At 42.3% G+C, this 20,430-nt stretch overlaps 4 protein-coding genes and 1 pseudogene across 5 annotated transcripts; 4 read left to right on the plus strand and 1 right to left on the minus strand.

Annotated features, from left to right (window-relative positions):
* The first annotated feature begins 1,541 nt into the window (after window positions 1-1,541).
* On the plus strand, window positions 1,542-5,323 carry lrrc18b (leucine rich repeat containing 18b). Its single transcript, XM_079576973.1, has 3 exons — window positions 1,542-1,678; window positions 2,267-2,531; window positions 4,722-5,323. The coding sequence occupies exons 2-3, from the start codon at window positions 2,271-2,273 to the stop codon at window positions 5,202-5,204; spliced, it is 744 nt and encodes a 247-aa protein (XP_079433099.1). The 5' UTR covers window positions 1,542-1,678; window positions 2,267-2,270; the 3' UTR covers window positions 5,205-5,323.
* Window positions 5,324-7,558: 2,235 nt separating this feature from the next.
* Window positions 7,559-8,362, plus strand: LOC306978229 (high choriolytic enzyme 1-like; the record flags this gene model as incomplete). The annotated part of the gene is made up of 1 exon (XM_079576755.1): window positions 7,559-8,362. One exon carries the CDS (start codon window positions 7,559-7,561, stop codon window positions 8,360-8,362), a length of 804 nt encoding a protein of 267 aa, XP_079432881.1.
* Window positions 8,363-10,043: 1,681 nt separating this feature from the next.
* On the minus strand, window positions 10,044-11,179 carry LOC306978230 (high choriolytic enzyme 1-like; annotated as a pseudogene). The gene has a single exon. The product of its transcript is annotated as a high choriolytic enzyme 1-like (transcript).
* A 1,176-nt stretch (window positions 11,180-12,355) lies between these two features.
* Window positions 12,356-13,378, plus strand: LOC306978231 (high choriolytic enzyme 1-like; the record flags this gene model as incomplete). The annotated part of the gene is made up of 1 exon (XM_079576756.1): window positions 12,356-13,378. One exon carries the CDS (start codon window positions 12,356-12,358, stop codon window positions 13,376-13,378), a length of 1,023 nt encoding a protein of 340 aa, XP_079432882.1.
* Window positions 13,379-16,338: 2,960 nt separating this feature from the next.
* LOC306978232 (high choriolytic enzyme 1-like) lies at window positions 16,339-17,166 on the plus strand (the record flags this gene model as incomplete). Its single annotated transcript, XM_079576757.1, has 1 exon — window positions 16,339-17,166. The coding sequence occupies one exon, from the start codon at window positions 16,339-16,341 to the stop codon at window positions 17,164-17,166; it is 828 nt and encodes a 275-aa protein (XP_079432883.1).
* Window positions 17,167-20,430: the final 3,264 nt, after the last annotated feature.

Raw genomic sequence — 20,430 nt, forward strand, 5'->3', positions numbered from 1 at the left:
ACTAACTAAAAGAAAATGAGCTGTTTGAAACAGAGTCTCGATGGGAAGACAATGACACAAGGCCATGGTTGGAAGAAGACAAAGAAGCCACATGCATTCAGAGTTCAGATAAACACGGTCCGCCTCTGCTCCTGTGGTGCCAGCTTTCCTAAACACATCCAACAACACAGCGGTCATCCTGCTCAGACCTACTCATGTTTGGACTGCAGAACAGACAGACTGGGGGCTTTCTAGAAAGTCATTAGATGGAGGCAGACGAAATTACAAGAAAAATCACTTGAAACTAGGGAGGGAACTAGAAAATATGGTGCTACATTGAAATATGTTTGTGTTGCAGCTTGTCATGGTCGGTTGATGTTGGGTCCTGACGCTACAGATGAGAACCACTGATCTGTAGAATAAGAAAGAATATCATATCCATCCCCAGGTCTAACAATGAATCGTGTAAATAAAATTACTATATAAACTTCAGCTTTGTATTCTCTTTTTAAACTCTATTTAAAAAAAACATATAACAAATAAAGAAATGTGCCAAAATTAGAAAGTTTGATACATTAGCCAATTAGATCAATTAAGACATCATCGTACATACAATACAACCAGTCACCTGCTGGTATCCGAGCACTTGTGAGGACACTGTATCCCGCTCTTAGAAACAGAGAGATTATGTAACCGAAAGGGGTCTTGTTTTTTGTGTAAGTATAATAGACAACATGTCATTAAACTTTTATACAGTGAGCCCTTTACTTGTTAAAAAAGCAGAGCTGGCACCCACTCATGCATAACTACACACACACTGTGCTCATGTTACTAATCAGTAAAAGCAATCTGAACCATTGTGTTGTGATTATCCCCTCAACGCCATTTCCTCCAAAGTGACCTGCTTTTCACACAACCCCGGGAAGTAGCTCTGCTAATACAGCACATTACACTAGCGCCAGCTAGTTCACATCAATAAGTAAACACATGATAAGAAACCCATCTAACAAAGAGCTTTGTGGATTCAGAGCTTAAACAACATTGTGGGGATTACATTGTCCTGTTACGTAACTTACATTACACTATCTCACCATGAAAGTCAAGTCATTCTTTGAGTTTCTCAAAGACTTTAAACATAAAGAATAATCTGCTGAGGGTTAGTCTCATGCAGCTGGAGTATCATATATGTATAACATTAGCACCACCTGCTGGCAAATAGCAGATACTGTTCATGAAATCTCATCTCATGTACAGCACAGAAAAATGGTTAATTATTTAATGTTGCAATTCACTGCTGCAATTAAATATGAAATGGATTTTTTTTTCTTTTAGCAAATGTTTATATTTTTCATGAGCAGATCACATCCAGAATATTCATTATGATTCAAAACATAACACTCTATACATTGTCATTGTTTAAAATCTAAGTTTATCTACAGAAACGTCACTGATTAGCATTAACGCTAGCTATAAGTAACCAGCAGTGTAGTTAAAGTTATAGGTCAAAGCGGGAGCTTGAAGCAGTTGCCTGGGAACTACAGCAAACAAATCCTGAGTTTACCCGAGAGCAGTGAGCGCGTCACAATGTGTTTACTGTCCTACATGTGTGATGCTTTTAGCCTGAAGAAGCCAGCGGCATGTGAAGAGCAGGTCATGCCTCATCATTTCCTTTCACATTGAGCTCCTGTTCCTAACACCGGTAAGAACATTTACTCTATTAGTGTTTGCTATGTCTTATTCACCTTTGATATGACGACAGGAAATGTGTATGTGATGTTAGATATTTGTACCATTTGGGGTAGACTATTTGATATTGCTAGTTCCTCGGTACTCTACAATGTGACTATAACATTTGGGTTAAAATGATCCATAAGTTGTAAGGGTCCAGATAAAATGCACAATAACAATGGGGCTCAGTTTGTGATGATGATATTCTACATTTTTGGCAACTCAAGAGCAGAATTTTTGGACATTAGGAAAAAGTATGAAAAATACCACATGAAATTGAGGTAAGCAAACAACTATCTAGTTTCCCAGACGCTAGGTAAAGCCATCTCGGATTATACTGCCACTGACCACAATCAAAATTCACTCTTCCATAACCAGCTGTGACAGGAGGGCTCGACGTAGCTCATCTCATCTGCCCAGAAACATAAACCTGTAGTCTTTAGTTACACTGTCTGGATATAGTGCGTAACACAATATCCCCAAACGGTTCCCTCCCTTCAGCGCCTTGTTGCCTCCCGTTTAAGTACCGACCTCTCCGCTCCCCCTGTTTCTCTCGCAGCGCCATGGTCAACGGGTCCAAATCCAAGGGGAAGCCCAGGGGGAAGCCCATCACCCTGAAGATGGCGCAGAACTGCGTGGAGCTCACGCTGGACGGCAAGCGCTGCCTGAATCTCAGCTTCAAAGAGATCGCCTCCGTGCCCAAGTGCATCCAGAAGCTCAGCGAGATGGACCGGCTGGACCTGAGCCGCAACCTCATCCGCAAAATCCCCGACATCTTGGATAACTTCATCACCATCACCGTGCTCGACCTGCACAGCAACTACGTGAGTGCATGCCACAATCAATTTCGATATCGGGAAAACGTGTCATTTAAAAGTCATTACATCTATTGGCTGTAGAAATGGCCACAGCTAGAGGAACGAGTTCGCAAATGAGAGCTTGAAAAACGTGCTGCCGGGAGAGGCTTGTCAATGGCGCATTTTAAAAGTCATTACATCTATTGGCTGTAGAAATAGTAAGAAATTCCTGGACAGATTGAGGCCTTTCTGTACCCATGTGCCACCATCCACGTGCTCCACAAAAACATGCACACTAGGGGCCTGGACTCCCTAGAAAACTAGACTTTCAAATCGGAGAGAACCGATGATTGAATTCTAAAAATGTGATGCTAAGTTGAACTAGATGAAGTTTTCTCATCAGTGTAAGTGCATTCGTAGAAATTGTCTGTCGGATTAAGACAAAGTGAGCCTCACGTTACACGAGTCTCAAAGTGGGGTCCGGGGCTTCCTGGTGGACCTCAGAGGCACTGCAGGGGGGCCCTTAAAGCTTGTCTACAAACCAAGATATATTTTTAAAGGAAATGTACCTTTATTTGCATCTTAAAACCAGTATTTAGCTTATAGTGATGGCTAATTGTTGCTTTTTATGTAAGTTTAGTTGTACATAAGATTCAGTAAGGGGTCCGTGACATCCCGAATTTTGGGAATAGCTGCATTAGGAGATCAAAAATCAACTGGAATGTATAACGGGCTCGCTGTTAAAGGGGGGGTATTATGCAAAATCGACTTTTTCAAGCTTTACATCATGTTATTATGTCATTCCCTCATTAAAAAAAACATGCCTGAAGTGTTGCCTTGGCACATTCACGTATTTTTGAGTCATCTGTAAAAACTCTGATGGCGGCCATTTTAGGGATAGGTTTGCCTGAGTCCTCCTTGGAACGCCCCCACCTCCTGGAGACGCCTCCGAGCTTTCGTCACCAGCCGAGTAACCAACCACTGCCCCTCAGCAGAACCCCCTCCCCACTGATGCCACAGACAGCGTGTGGAGGGGGCGTGTCGGAAAGGCTCAGAGGTTCTTAAAGAGACAGAGGCCTATTTCAAGACATTCACTACAGCCATTTTGAGAGAGCAATTTTATACAAGGCAGTTATTCTAATTCACTGCATTTATAGACCAACAGAAGGTTTGCTCATCATTGTAGTGTGATATAGACTGGTGCTGTGTGATTGAAAAAAGCATAATACCCCCTCTGTGATGAAGGGAATCGATTTATTATAGCCCGGCCAGCCTCTCCTGCTTTCAGTTCAAAAGGGAAAGAGTCTGATAGTTTTCCCTTAGCAAATCCCCAAACTGATGCGCTTTACATCGCTCCAAATATGCAGGACGCTTAAATGGCACAGAATTCAGAACTCAACTTCTCTGACCTAAGTAGTAGTTAAGCCGTTTTCCTGTCGATTTGGCAGAAGATTGCCATTTTCAGGGCAATGTTTCTTGTTAAATTTAATGTTTTCACGCACTTTAAGCCATCATGTTGGACTGACCATGACCAGAGCTGGCAGAGATCATGTTATCAGTTGAAAAACGTGTCGTTTGCCAGGGTTGGGCCAAATTACAGGAGGTGAGAAATAACTGATTATCAGGCGACAGTAGAGAGAATAGATTGAATTTAGCTCAAGAGAAGGGTCATTTAGGGCACAGGCTCTATCCATTAGGCCACAACACTGTTCACAGTAAACAATATCTAATGTTCACTGATCCCTTTTTTCCCAAATAAGGCTTTGTGGAAACAATTATGGACCCAAAACAAATCTAATCTTATATTCAAAAAGTTAAAAAGGGCACGTGAAGGTGATTGCATGCAAAAAAGTACAAGATGCATACAAAAAAGAAAGAAAGAAAAAAAGAATTAATTTGTTGTTAAGTGAAATCCATTTTGCCTCCTGCTGTATTTTGTGTTTGCAAATGTTTGAGCACAAAAACAGATCCCAATGTGTGCACTCAGCACAATCATTTTGGAAATTGTAAACCTAGAAGTAGCACTAATGCTACAAACTAATAGTCTGGTGCCGTCAAGTAGTTATTTAGTCATTACTAGGCCGCTCTGCTTCCTGAAAGATGTGAAATGCAAGGAATTGAAAAGACTACTTTGATCCTTTTAAGTTGAACCCCAAAAAATGGGTACAGCACCTTTAAAGTCCAATGAAAAAGATTTCTCATCCGTTTCTTTCGCAGCTCGAGGAGGTCCCAGTCACCATCGGCCGCCTCCAAAACCTGGTCGTCCTAAACCTGTGCAACAACCGCCTGACCTGGCTGCCCGACGAGGTGGGCCTCCTCAAAAAGCTCCTCACCCTCAACCTGGGCCTGAACCAGCTGGACACTCTCCCGCACTCCGTCGGCAACCTGAAGGAGCTGCGCCACCTGGGGCTGTCCGACAACCGCTTCACCCAGCTGCCCCGCTGCCTGGCCCGCCTGGAGAAGCTGGAGAAAATCAACGTGGACCGCAACCCGCTGACACTCGCGCAGACCCAAGAGCACCCGCCGCAGGAGATCATCCCGGTCACGTCCAAGCACTACATGGTGGCGGAGAACCAGCTCTGCGGGGACTGCCTGAGGAGGTGCCAGAGTGAGAGGAGCAAGATCGAGGAGGCAGAGGAGCAGCTGCAAGAGGACGGGGAGGAAGAAGGGGAGACGGGGCCGCAACATGGCGTCAGTTAAATGCAATGAGACGTTAATGCTGCCGCAGTTGTAGAAAACATGACAGACACATGTTGTTGTGAGTAATGCTCCAATCTCAGAACTTGCCCAGTGAAGCACAACCACTAAAACTAACTCTCGCTGTAGCCCCTGCACGTAGAAACTCTGAGCCATTGTGATTCAAAGTTCACGTTATAAAGTACGTGGGCCTGTCTCTCCAGGCTGTTTCATGTAAGGAACACTGAAACATACTTTATAGCACCAGACTTGACACCTTTCTGATATATTTGTAAATAAAATATTTTTATTTATTTTTATTTTTTTCTCCAGTTTGGCTTTAACCTAACCAGAAAGCTTCTTGGGAAAAAAGCACCAAAACAGCCACAAAAACAAGGATGTAAACGCAACAAAAATGTGACAAAAATTCAACAAAAAAATGAAAAAAAATTCAACAAAAATGTGACAAAAATTCTACAAAAACTCAACAAAAAAATGACAAAAATTCAACAAAAATTCAACAAAAATTCAACTAAAAATGACAAAAATGTGACAAAAATGTGACAAAAATGTGACAAAAATGTGGCAAAAATTCAACAAAAAAATGACAAAAATTCAACAAAAATTCAACAAAAAAATGACAAAAATTCAACAAAAATTCAACAAAAAAATGACAAAAACTCAACAAAAATGTGACAAAAAATGACAAAAATTCCACCAAAATGTGTCAAAAATGTGACAAAAATGTGACAAAAATGTGGCAAAAATTCAACAAAAAATGACAAAAATTCAACAAAAAATGACAAAGATTCAACAAAAATTCAACAAAAAAATGACAAAAAAATGACAAAAATTCAACAAAAATTCAACAAAAATGTCACAAAAACTCAACAAAAAAATTCAATAAAAATGTGACAAAAATGTCACAAAAACTCAATGTGACAAAAATTTAAAAAAAAAAGAAAGAAAAAAAACATTAAAAAAAGTGACACAACACAGCAACAACGCAAGGAAAAAGGTCAGTTTTGTGGGTCTTAGCTTTCAAATGAGGTGTTACACAGGCCTATATAATAGCCAAAGAGGACAGAATGCATTTGGTTTAGGCGGGTCAGAGGTTAAATGTAGCAGCATAGTTTGATGCTTTTGGATGCATATAAAAATACAACTTACCTCACCAAATATCTCTTTTACAATCAAACTTTGTGGGAAACGTTTTGAGGTTCTGATATTGCTGCGATACCACCCCCTAGTGGCAAGGTGCGCCTCCAGAAAGCCTGCTATAATATGGAATCCTATAGGACTTCACACCTGTCAAAAACAAATTCAAAGCCTGGCTCCAAAGAATATTCTAAATAAAATTGAGCGTTTCCTCCTTTGTTCATGTGAATGTATAGTAGATGGTGTATAGGTCTGGGAGAACTGCTTCTGTCCTTTTGTAAAAACACGTTCTGTAGGAGGAGCAGCAAAGTGTGTCATCTTCATTTCACACATGATATTGGACAATTGACATGTATGTGGCGGAATGACGATATTATTATCATATGTTTGTGGTGTACAGGGGCTGTGGTCAGGCTTAAAGGCTTCCCGGGCTGGATTAAAAAGCTACGGGCTACACCCTTCTGTCCCACTTTACAAAACAGTATACAAAACTATCGCAATAACAACATGTCTGCTATAAAGGTTTCATTTCAAAATAAATTTTCCAAAGCATTTTCTTTCATAACGATGAAAGAATTCTCAAAATGACATTCACTGACGAACGTTTTTGTCTACCATCTTTCAGCAGGATTAAAAATGTACTTACCTAGAAGTCCATATAAGTATTGTTATATTTATGCATTTGAAAGAATCAATATGTGTAGAAATAGAGGTTAGTCTCAGCAGGCTCCTGGATCCAAGGGACCTGCCAGGGGTATACGAAATCAATCTTCACACATACAGACGCTGTCCCCCTCCCCCACACTCACGGAGTGTCAATCACATAAACTCACACCGGCAGCAGAGTGAATGAACACAAGGCCAGTAAAAGAGAATCAGCGTGGGCGCAAAATAAAACCACAACGGGTATATTGGCAAGTTGAAAAAACTAAAAGTTGAAAACAACAAAGATAACAAAGCATTTAGTTTCAACAATTCATTTAAATGTACCCATAGGGAAAGATATTTCAGGGCATTGAAGTGTGTTTTATTATTTAGTTAATATTTTAGTAAGACATTAGTCATCTATTTGCAAAGAGGTTTTAGTTTCGGCCTAGTGTGGCAACTCGCCCTTAATCCTCAGAGGACACACCTGTACTGGACAGTATAAAGACAGCAGGTTGGACACAGTGAGACATGAAGCTGCAGTTTCTCCTGGTGCTGCTACACTGAGACTGAACATGACTCCATTTGTGTCTGTGCTCATGCTGCTGCTGGCTGTCTCTCGGGCCCAGGTCACACCTGTCCCGGACGGTGGAGAAGAGCAAGCCTCTGGCAGTGGAGAAGGACCAGAGGAAACCCAAACTGAGGACATCAGCGTTGGCATCTTGACCTCTAACAAAAAGTCTCCAAAATTCTTATTTGAAGGAGACATTCAGGCTCCCAAAACCAGGAACGCCATGAGGTGCTGGTACAACAGCTGTCTTTGGCGTAAAGGCACGGATGGCAAAGTCTCCATTGCCTACAAAGTTAGCCATCAGTTTACCCCAGAAGAGGTGCAGGCGATCAGCAACGCTCTGAAGGACATCGAAAGCAAGACCTGTATCCGCTTTGTCCCCCGTCAGAATGAGTACGACTACATCAGTGTGGAGAACAAGGCCGGCTGCTACTCGTATCTGGGGAAAACAGGAGGTAGACAGGAGCTGTCTCTCCAAAGATACGGCTGTCTTTACAAAGGCATCATCCAACATGAGTTCCTCCATTCCCTGGGCTTTAAACATGAGCAAACCAGGAGCGACCGCGACAAGTACGTCAGAATCAACTGGGCCAACATGGACCAGAGCATGGCCTACAACTTTCATAAAGCTGACACCAACAACCTGAACACTCCCTATGACTACAGCTCCATCATGCACTACGGGAGAACTGCCTTCTCCAGGTACGGCTGGGAGACCATCACCCCCCTCTCTTCAGCAAACATCGGACAGAGACGGCATGCTTCTTACTGGGACATTCGGAGGATCAACCTGCTCTACCGCTGCTAAGACATTTACAATGTCCATGACACTGACTAATGAACAAGCATTTTTGTTTGTGTTTAGGCTGCAGTTTCTTGTAGGGCAGGGGTGTCCAAACTTTTTTCATGGGGGGCCGCATACTGAAGCGTACACAGGGTGAAGGGCCATAGATCGGTGGTTAGTGCCGCAAAACCTTTGACTAGCAGAGGTTTAAATTGCGCCCCACACCTTTATTTATGCTCAAATCTTCATGCCACCTCTGTCTCACAGTACAAGGTTAGTTGTTTGGTTAGAATTGTGTAGAATTATTACATTTTAAATAAAAAGGACTATCTCTGATGATGTGTCCCGATTCAGCAAGAAGGCAGAGGGCCACCAAAAATTGGTCTGAGGACCTCTGTTATATTTAAATAATACAAAATGAGATTGTGAGATAAGGTTAATGGAAAGTCAAGTAAATTTTTTTGTTTTCATTTATTAATGAAAACAAAAGTTCTGCCTCTAACTTCAAGACTAACACAAACGTTTCTCTGATGAATAATTTACTGTATTTACTTTACTTTAAATTATTGCAGATTAATTTTGTCAAGTCACAGCAAACTCCTCATTGGTAAAAAAACAAAACAAAAATAAAAAAGAAGGACAGGACACAGTTGTTACTCCAGGACGTTAGCGTTATGTTATCGTGCACACAGAGCTCAAAGAGGGTGAGCACAAGATGTCTTAATGTTCCGCAATGTGTTGCAAAATCTGTTTGAGTGGCACTGTTGATTTATAAATGTTGTAATAATTTGACTATTGCCTCTTAATCTAAATCAAAAAAGGTCCAGTTTGGAATAAAAATGATGTAAACATACACTCTATTGTGCTTATTCTCCAACAACACTCACTTTGTCCCTGACTAAGACTATCAATGCTTGTTTAACACGGTGAACTAAATTGCAAATATTCAATCTTCCAAACCATTATGTAATCTGGGCATGGCTTTAATAATATATTTGTTTCATAGAGTATTTAAATAATGTGAATCTTGGCCTTTTGCTCCCAAAGTCAATGATGTATTGTGAAAAGAGAACATCAAGCAACACAAAGGTAATACTCCAGACTTGTGGTATAAAGCAACAAGCAAACTCAAACCCCAAACATCAACACGTCCAGACGCAAACCTTGGATGGGAACTTCGGATATTGTTTGCACCGTCCAAAGAAGATATTTTACTGATACATGACTGGCTCCAAATCTGACATGTAAATAAGAGAATGCTGCAGCAGTAAAACATTTTTTTGCAAATGAGCCCACTGCTGTTCTATTTTAGCACATTGTACTTTTGCACATGAGCAAACACTGGTTAAATCATCCACAAAGTGTTTTCTAGTTCATTCATTCTGGGCGATTTCTACTTGTTTTGTTCATTAACTGTTGTATTCCGGTACAGGGCTCCCTAGCTGTATTTCTTCCTTGGTATTAGTTTGAGGTTTTGGATGGAGTGAAGATGGACTTTTTATTACCATTTGGCGCTCTGACGATGAGGCCAAATGAAAAGAAATGAGTTGAAAGCTCTAGTTGCATTTTTCTATTTCCTTTGTTATATGTGTAATTTGCGATAAACTTGAAAAACAAACGCAATTTAAGGAAATTTTCATTTGTATTTATTCGTGAAGGCCATTTTACAGATACATAGACATAATCACTCATCGCTCCAAGTGTTTTAACAGCTGTAGAGCAGGTTGATCCTCTGGATGTCCCACCTGGACATACTCCGTCTCTGTCCGATGTTTGCTGGATAGAGTGGGGTGATGGTCTCCCTGCCGTTCCAGGAGAAGGCTTTTCTCCCTAGTGCATGAGGGAGCTGTAGTCATAGGGAGTGTTCAGGTTGTTCGTGTCAGCTTTTTTAAAGTTGTTGTCCTTGTTCTTCTTCATGTTGGCCCAGTTGATTCTGACGTACTTGTCGCGGTCGCTCCTGGTGTGCTCGTGCCTGAAGCCCAGGGCGTGGTTGAACTCATGTTGGATGATGCCTTTGGAAAGACAGCCTCTTTTGTTGAGAGACAGCACCTGTCTACCTCCCGTTTTCCCCAGAGCCGCGAAACAGCCGGACTTGTTCTCAACACTGATGTAGTCGCGCTGGCTACGACGAGGGACAAAGCGGATACAGGTCTTGCTTTCGATTTCCCTCAGAGCGGTGCTGATCCGCTGTCTCTCAGAACCGCCATACTCATGGCTGACAGTGTAAGCAATGGAGACTTTGCCGTCACGGCCTTTGGGCCAACGGCAGTCGATGTGCCAGCACTTCATGGCGTTCCTGGTTTTGGGAGGCAGCAGGTCTCCTTCCAAGAGGAACTCAGCAGAGTTATTGTTCAGGGTCAGGATGCGGCTGCTGATGTCCTCAGTTTCGGTTTCGTCTAGTTCATCTCCACTGTCTGGGACTTGCTCTTCTCCACTGTTTAGGACTTGCTCTTCTCCACTGTCTGGGACTTGCTCTTCTCCACTGTCTGGGTCTTGCTCTTCTCCACTGTCTAGGACTTGCTCTTCTCCACTGTCTAGGCCTTGCTCTTCTCCACTGTCTGGGTCTTGCTCTTCTCCACTGTCCAGGACTTGCTCTTCTCCACTGTCTGGGACTTGCTCTTCTCCACTATCTAGGACTTGCTCTTCTCCACTGTCGAGGACTTGCAATTCTCCACTGCCAGAGGCTTGCTCTTCTCCACTATCTAGGACTTGCTCTTCTCCACTGTCTAGGACTTGCTCTTCTCCACTGTCTAGGACTTGCTCTTCTCCAATGTCCGGGACAGGTGTGACCTGGACCCGAGAGACCAGCAGCAGCATGAGCACAGACACAAACGGAGTCATGTTCAGTCTCAGTGTAGCAGCAACAGGAGAAACTGCAGCTTCATGTCTCACTGTGTCCAACCTGCTGTCTTTATACTGTCCAGTGCAGGTGTGTCCTCTGAGGATTATGGGCTGGTCACCACAACATTAGGCCCAAAGTAAACATGTGAAGGGCAAACCTCTAGGAGCAAATAATCAACAACCAGCTCAAACTCCCCAGTATTTGACATTTATATCTGGATTAAAAACAATTAGCCATTACAGTAAAAGAGGTTTATCTCCCAACTGTGTGAATTCATTTATACCACAGAAGAAGACAGCAAGAACAGTGTCAACAACCAATGCCAAAGAATAATGTCAAGTTTATTTCTGTGGCATATATTATACAACCACCACTGCTGCCCAAAGTGCTTTAGATAAAAATACATCTCAACAACAAAATCACAGGATACAACGAGGCATGATAAAAATAACATCGAGAAAAAGAGAAAAAAAGGGGATATATGCTCAACTTGTATAAGAACGTGCAAACAAGTGGGTTTTAAGAGCGGATTTAAAACTGTTTAGCGTCGGGGCCAAACGAAAAACAGTTTGACCCGAAACAGTCTCATCAGCAAAGGTCTGGAACAGCCACCGTGAGAATGTGAGACAGGCCTCAACTCTGACTATGTTGAAGTCCAGACTGCTGCCTATGGCAATTGATAATAATATAATAATAACATAATAGATAATAATAATAGATCAATTCATAAATAGTACCGATTGATTTATTGCTTTTATTGTGATTTTATTGTGTCTGTGTGTTTTGTGAGGGACATTGAGTTGCCTTGTGCATGAAATGTGCTGTTAATAAATTTGCCTTGCCTTGCCTTCTGTGGTGTAAATGAGTTCAAACAATTTGGAGAAAAGCCACTTCTACTGTTTTGGCTAATTGTTTTAAATACAGAAATGTATTTCAACTATTGGATTTTGAATTGGTAAAGCTGGAAAAGGGGTCAATGTATGGCGGAAAACATGTTGTTTTTAGATTATTTGCTCCAACAGGTTTGCCCTTCACATGTTTAGTTTGGACCTAATGTTGTGGTGACCAGCCCATAATCCTCAGACGACACACCTGTACTGGACAGTATAAAAACAGCAATACATACAAGACATGAAGCTGCAGTTTCTTCTGTTGCTGCAAAACTGAGACTGAACATGACTCCGTTTGTGTCTGTGCTCATGCTGCTGCTGGCTGTCTCTCGGGCCCAGGTCACACCTGTCCCGGACAGTGGAGAAGAGCAAGTCCCAGACAGTGGAGAAGAGCAAGTCCCAGACAGTGGAGAAGAGCAAGTCCCAGACAGTGGAGAAGAGCAAGTCCCAGACAGTGGAGAAGAGCAAGACCCAGACAGTGGAGAAGAGCAAGACCCAGACAGTGGAGAAGAGCAAGACCCAGACAGTGGAGAAGAGCAAGACCCAGACAGTGGAGAAGAGCAAGACCCAGACAGTGGAGATGAACTAGACGAAACTGAAACTGAGGACATCAGCAGCCGCATCCTGACCCTGAACAATAACTCTGCAGAGTTCTTCCTGGAAGGAGACCTGCTGCCTCCCAAAACCAGGAATGCCATGAAGTGCTGGCACAACAGCTGCCGTTGGCCCAAAGGCCAGGACGGCAAAGTCTCCATTGCTTACACTGTCAGCCGTGAGTTTGGCGGGTATGAGAGACAGCTGATCAGCACCTCTCTGAGGGAAATCGAAAGCAAGACCTGTATCCGCTTTGTCCCTCGTCAGAGCCAGCGCGACTACATCAGCGTTGAGAACAAGGCCGGCTGTTTCGCGGCTCTGGGGAAAACGGGAGGTAGACAGGTGCTGTCTCTCAACAAAAGAGGCTGTGTTTCCAAAGGCATCATCCAACATGAGTTCAACCACGCCCTGGGCTTCAAGCACGAGCAAACCAGGAGCGACCGCGACAAGTACGTCAGAATCAACTGGGCCAACATGGACCAGAGCATGGCCTACAACTTTCATAAATCTGACACCAACAACCTGAACACTCCCTATGACTACAACTCCATCATGCACTACGGGAGAACAGCCTTCTCCAGGAACGGCAGGGAGACCATCACCCCCCTCTCTCAAGCAAACATCGGACAGAGACGGGGTATGTCCAAGTGGGACATCCAGAGGATCAACCTGCTCTACAGCTGCAAAACCAAAACCACTTGCAGTAATAAGTGATTATGTCTATGTACCTGTAAAATGACATTCACCAATAAATGCAAATGAAAAGTATTTCCTTCGTGTTTGTTTTTCAGATTAATCACAAATTACACATAACAAAGGAAGTAGGAAAATGCAGCTTTCTACAGCTTTCAACTCATATCAGTTGGTCTCATCATAAGCGCGCCAAATTGTAATAGTCTATCTTAACTCCAAACAAGTAGCATGCGCTAAAATAGAACAGCAGTAGGGTCATTTTCACATTTTTACTACCGCATCATTCTCTCATTTACATGTCAGGTTTAGAGCTAGTCATAAGAAGAAAGAATAATATTAAAGTAGAGAAATAAATCTTTCTACAGTGTACCTCTCCAACAACGCTCGGTTTGTCCATTCTGTGCTATTTGAGCCCATTTAGATAGTCATTAAACACGGTGACTGTAAGTGCAAATGATGAATCTAGTCAAATTGAAAGGCTGCGCCATCAGGGAGAGGGCGTTATTTAAGAAAAAGAGGCCGACTGAGGCATGGTTCATTACAAGCAGCACAATTGAAAACAAAAGCGAAATTGCTTTGAAAAGTCTGTTTGAGCGTAGGTTACGCACGGGTTTACTTTGATACAGTAGATGAACACGCACACCCCTAAAACCAAAACAACAACAGTTTTCCATAAATAAACCACACATGCCACAACACCACGTCCAATCTGAGTTTTAAGGAGACATTTCCATCGTGTGTCAGTCTTTACCTCCTGATGATGCTCCTTGTGTAGCCACAGCTCAGTCCAAAAGAAAGAAGCGCATTTTACAGGGCGCATAGCAACTTTTTTTTTTCCAATTCAGCCGCTCCAAGAATCCTGCAGCTGTAGCGCAAATGTTCCAATACGCTACAGTTTTCTTGCAACTACTGCATAACTCTGCAACTCCTCCACAGCCGATATGACAGTTTCTGATCAATTAAATCCTATACATTTCGTAACTTTGCGCATTCGAACGGTGCCAAGACCAATCATTACACTCTTCAAGATAGAGCTCATTTATAACTTGAAATAGCGCTGCGAATGATCTGCAGTCCACAAAAGTAAAAAAAAAAAAACATTCTTAGCAGAGGGTCCATGAGGGGCATAGAGGGATGTGTGCACTAAAATAAACAGGATTGATATGCACTCCGCACTATTGGCTTCAACTGTATATGAGCTCTATCAGCCTGTGTCTCTATAGCAAAGTTATTCCTAATGTATGTCTAAGGTAGGGGTAGGCAAGTTTGGGCCGATTTTCATCATTGCTAAAACACCAAGGGCCGAACCTCACCATTGTAGCCTCAATTTAAGAACCCTTTTCTGCAATTGCCAATGTTTTCCAGTGGTTCTAAAGTGGTCTGGCCCTGAGATCCACCATTACCTTAATGACAAGCTGCGACCCAAATAAAACTATAATTTGTCATATATCGTATAAAATATTGTATTTGTTGAAAAATATTGTAAAAATGTTTTCATTGAACAAGCTGTACATTTGCTATCAAGACTGAAATTATGATCAAAACAACCCAATAATATTAATTTTAACAGACTCCAGTGTGTTATGTGTAGTTCCAGATGGAAAATATTGGAAAAGAAGTTCCCTATAGGCGTGCAATCCACTTTTGAGTCCCGACCCACCAGTTGAGAATCACTGTTTTACATTATATATGACAAAGTGGAATGTTCTGCAAAGACATTTAAAACTAAATACACTACAAAAAGACACAATTTCTCCCATTTTTAGAGTACTTTAACAGGTAATTGATCCCTTATTTGCAAAATAATATTTCTCAAAATCATATTGGGGGCCAGAGGTTCTCCGCTGGAGGGCCGGATTTGGCCCCTGGGCCTGACGTTGCCGACCCCTGGTCTAAGGAAATGATCCCAGTTTTCCTGGTTTCACTCCTCTGTCAGTAGGACCGAGTTGTATAGCCTTATACTTTGAATGAATTAACGTTACTATAAAATTATGCCCATAGCTATTAGCTATGATCAACAAACAGTTAGTACAAATATTATTACAAACAGTAATATCTGGATTTGAATCTAAAACTGCCTTTGTTTCATACTGTATGTAGCCTACACAGTAAAAAATCCTGGCATTATGTTCACATTGGAAAGTACTGTATATTTTGGCAACAGGACAGCAAGTAGCATATAGGTGACCCTTTCATCATGTAACGTAAAAGGCTGCTCTTGATTCTGCCATTTTTTTTTGGTTTATTATTAAAGGTATATAGACCTGAGCAAATGAATGAAATAGTTACTGGCTAAGCACGCTTTCAAAAGGTGTATTGCAGACAATCTTCCTTTGTATATCATATGCAGTTGAGTTTTGTACAGTATTTCTACATAGTTCTCAGTACAGATCAATCAAATCTGCAGTGAAGTTTTTGTGCAATTGTTGTCGCTCAAAGCAATCTACTTTATGCCCTTTTTAATTAACTGTTGAGTTTGTTTATACAATGTGTCAGAGGTCAAGGATTAATTAGAGAAGAAGTTTGTGTCACTTTGCATTGTTAGAGCTATATTTGCTGCTTGACGGATTGGTTCACATTGTTATTGTTTGCCCCGCCCAAAGAAGAAATTTGATTCTCAGAGCTGATCCAGAGGGAAGTTTGACATTGGCCGTCTTTTGTGGTGTAAATGAGCTGGGAGACAAACCTCTTGTACTGTAATGGCCAATTGTGTTTAATCCATAAATAAATGTAACTACTACTACAACTATTGGAGTTTGAATTGGTAAAGCTGGAAAAGGGGCTGATGGGTGGATGTTGTTTTTAGATTATTTGCTCCAAGAGGTTTGCCCTTCACATGTTTACTTTGGGCCTAATGTTGTGGTGACCAGCCCATAATCCTCAGAGGACACACCTGCACTGGACAGTATAAAGACAGCAGGTTGGACACAGTGAGACATGAAGCTGCAGTTTCTCCTGGTGCTGCTACACTGAGACTGAACATGACTCCATTTGTGTCTGTGCTCATGCTGCTGCTGGCAGTCTCTCGGGTCCAGGTCACACCTGTCCCGGACAGTGGAGAAGAGCAAGTCCTAGAAGGTGGAGAAGAGCAAGACCTAGACAGTGGAGATGAACTAGACGAAACCGAAACTGAGGACATCAGCAGCCGCATCCTGACCCTGAACAATAACTCTACTGAGTTCCTCTTAGAAGGAGACCTGCTGCCTCCCAAAACCAGGAACGCCATGAAGTGCTGGCACAACAGCTGCCGTTGGCCCAAAGGCCAGGACGGCAAAGTCTCCATTGCTTACACTGTCAGCCGTGCGTTTGGCGGGTATGAGAGTCAGCTGATCAGCACCTCTCTGAGGGAAATCGAAAGCAAGACCTGTATCCGCTTTGTCCCTCGTCAGAGCCAGCGCGACTACATCAGTGTTGAGAACATGGCCGGCTGTTTCTCTTCTCTGGGGAAAACGGGAGGTAGACAGGTGCTGTCTCTCAAGAGAGTAGGCTGTGTTTACAAAGGCATCATCCAACACGAGTTCCTCCACGCCCTGGGCTTCATGCACGAGCAAACCAGGAGCGACCGCGACAAGTACGTCAGAATCAACTGGGCCAACATGGACCAGAGCATGGCCTACAACTTTCATAAAGCTGACACCAACAACCTGAACACTCCCTATGACTACAACTCCATCATGCACTACGGGAGAACAGCCTTCTCCAGGAACGGCAGGGAGACCATCACCCCCCTCACTCAAGCAAACATCGGACAGAGACGGGGTATGTCCAAGTGGGACATCCAGAGGATCAACCTGTTCTACAGCTGCTAAGAGCATTTGTTGACATCAGCGTTCATGCTCGTGGCATTGCATTGTTGCTTTTTCAAAGACCCCAAAAAAACTAAATGTGTAGTTTTACTGATTACATTACTTCAAAACTGAATAAAAAACTATGAGCATTATTCTGTTTGCTATGTTTTACCTTCTTTTTTGACACTTATTTGTCAAACACAACACGCAGTTTTTACTCAGACCACTAGATGTAGCCATTGTACATTCTGTCTTTCTACCATCTGATGAGTGGCATGTGTTTAGTGATGTCCGTGACCTGCTGGGCAGACAGCAGAAAAGGCCTGTCATAAAGGGCTGTTACATCCATTAGAGCATGTCATGAAGATGTTCATTGTAAGAGACAAGAGACCAATGTCCACACAGAAAATAAAGAGGACCAGAGCATGGCCTACAACTTTCATAAAGCTGACACCTACAACCTGAACACTCCCTATGACTACAACTCCATCATGCACTACGGGAGAACAGCCTTCTCCAGGAACGGTAGGGAGACCATCACCCCCCTCTCTCAAGCAAACATCGGACAGAGACGGGGTATGTCCAAGTGGGACATCCAGAGGATCAACCTGTTCTACAGCTGCAAAACCAAAACCACTTGCAGTAATAAGTGATTATGTCTATGTACCTGTAAAATGACATTCACCAATAAATGCAAATGAAAAGTATTTCCTTCGTGTTTGTTTTTCAGATTAATCACAAATTACACATATCAAAAGAAATAGGAAAATGCAGCTTTCTACAGCTTTCAACTCATATCAGTTGGTCTCATCATAAGCGCGCCAAATTGTAATAGTCTATCTTAACTCCAAACAAGTAGCATGCGCTAAAATAGAACAGCAGTGGGCTCATTTTCACATTTTTACTACCGCATCATTCTCTCATTTACATGTCAGGTTTAGAGCTAGTCATAAGAAAGAATAATATTAAAGTAGAGAAATAAATCTTTCTACAGTGTACCTCTCCAACAACGCTCGGTTTGTCCATTCTGTGCTATTTGAGCCCATTTAGATAGTCATTAAACACGGTGACTGTATTGCAAATGATGAATCTAGTCAAATTTATGTCGTGAATATGAACATGGCTTATTCAATGGTACCAAGAATCATAGGCGTAATTTATGGGGGGACAGTCTTCAGAACAGCTGAAGTTAACCACCCCCAATATTGCCCCCTAATGAATGAACAAGAGCGTACTGCGCCCACAGTGCACCAATACCAGTGCAGCTCCAGCCCGCGCACCTCAAAGTAGAGCAGAGCCGCGACAATTGAGGGGAAATAATACACATTAACTGTCTGCACCCCTCCAGGAACCGCCACCTTAACGTGGTGGAGGGGTTTGAGCGCCCGAAAGATCCTGGGAGCTCTGTTGTCGGGGGCTTCGTGCCCCTGGTAGGGTCTCCCGTGGCAAACAGGTCCTATAGGTGACAACAGGACAGCAAGTAGCATATAGGTGACCCTTTCATCATGTAACGTAAAAGGCTGCTCTTGATTCTGCCGTTTTTTTCGGTTTATTATTAAAGGTATATACAGTGCCTCTCGTTAGTATTCATACACCTTGAACTTTTGCACATTTTGTCATGTTTACAACCCTAAACATAAAGATTTTATTTTTACTTTTTTACTGAACGTTCACACACAAGTAACAGACAACTGTGAAGTGAAAGCAAAATGATACATTATTCTGTTATTTTTCAAAAAATAGAAAAGTGAAAAGTGAAAAGTGGGGCTTGCATAAGTATTCATACAGATGAATGAATACTTTGTGGAACCCCCTTTTACTGCAATAACAGCACAAGTCTTTTGGGTTCTGACTCTACAAGATTAGCACATGTAGAGACTGACATTTTAGCCCATTCATCTTTACAAAACAACTCAAGCGCTGTCACATTAGAAGGACAGCGTTTGTGAACAGCAGTTTTCAGATTATTCCACAGATTTTCAATAGGATTTAGGTCAGGACTTTGACTGGGCCATTCTAACACATTAATATGTTTTTATTGAACCATTCCATTGTAGATTTAGCTTTGTGCTTTGGGTCATTGTCCTACTGGAAGGAGAATCTCCGCCCCAGCCTCAGTTCTCTTGCTGACTCCAGCAGGTTTTCCTACAAAATTTCCCCATATTTGGCTCCATCTATGTTCCCAACTATTCTTACACTCTCCTCAGTCCCCGCTGAGGAAAAGCAGCCCCACAGCATGATGCTCCCCCCTGTATATTTTAAACTGGGGATGGTGCACTCAGGACGATGAGCAGTGTTAGGTTTGCTCCATACACAACGTTTTGCATTTGGGCCAAAAAGTTCAATTGTTGTCTCATCTGACCAAAGCACCTTCTTCCACATGGAGCTGTGTCCTCCATATGACTTCTAGCAAACTTCAAACGGGATTTCTTATGGCCTCCTTTCAATAATGGCTTTCTTCTTCCACTCGTCCATGAAGGCCAGATTAGTGAAGAATATGACTTATAGTTGTCCCATGTACAGATTCCCCCAGCTCAGCGGCAGGACTTCAGCTCCTCCAGAGTTATCATGGGGCACTTGGTTGTATTTCTGACCAGTGTTCTCCTTGTTCAGTTTGTTAGTTTACGTGAACAGCCGTGTCTTGGTAAGTTGGCAGTGGTGCTCTACTCTTTCCATTTCTGAATGATGGATTAAACAGTGCTCCGGGAGATGTTTAAATCTTGGGAAATCTTTGCATAACTTAACGCTGCTTTAAACTTCTCCACAGCTTTATCCCTGACCTCTCTGGTGAGCTCCTTGACCTTCATGATGTGTTTTAGTGACCAATACACTCCGACCACAGCTCTGAGGGCCTAAAAGAACAGCTGTAATTATACTGAGAGTAGATTACACACAGGTTGCCTCTATTTAACCGTTAGGCCAAGGTGTGAACATTCTGGAGTCATTAGGAATGTTTTAAAGGCAATTTAATGCACTCAGAAAATGCTGTATGAATACTTATGCAAGCCCCACTTTTCACTTTTCTATTTTTTGAAAAATAACAGAATCATGTATCATTTTGCTTTCACTTCACAGTTGTCTGTTACTTGTGTGTGAACGTTCAGTAAAAAAATCTAAATAAAATCTTTATGTTTAGGGCTGTAAACATGAAAAAATGTGCAAAAGTTCAAGGTGTATGAATACTAACGAGAGGCACTGTAGACCTGAGCAAATGAATGAAATAGTTACTGGCTAAGCACGCTTTCAAAAGGTGTATTGCAGACAATCTTTCTTTGTATATCATAT

This window comes from Gobius niger (genome assembly GCF_951799975.1).
Source record: "Gobius niger genome assembly, chromosome: 19".
NCBI lineage: Eukaryota > Metazoa > Chordata > Actinopteri > Gobiiformes > Gobiidae > Gobius > Gobius niger.

Bases quoted from the DNA above. Each gene is read 5' to 3' on its own strand.
- lrrc18b (XM_079576973.1), top strand. From the start codon at position 2,271: ATGGTCAACGGGTCCAAATCCAAGGGGAAGCCCAGGGGGAAGCCCATC. The intron at 2,532-4,721 runs GTGAGTGCATGC...TTTCTTTCGCAG, and splicing joins TCGACCTGCACAGCAACTAC to CTCGAGGAGGTCCCAGTCAC.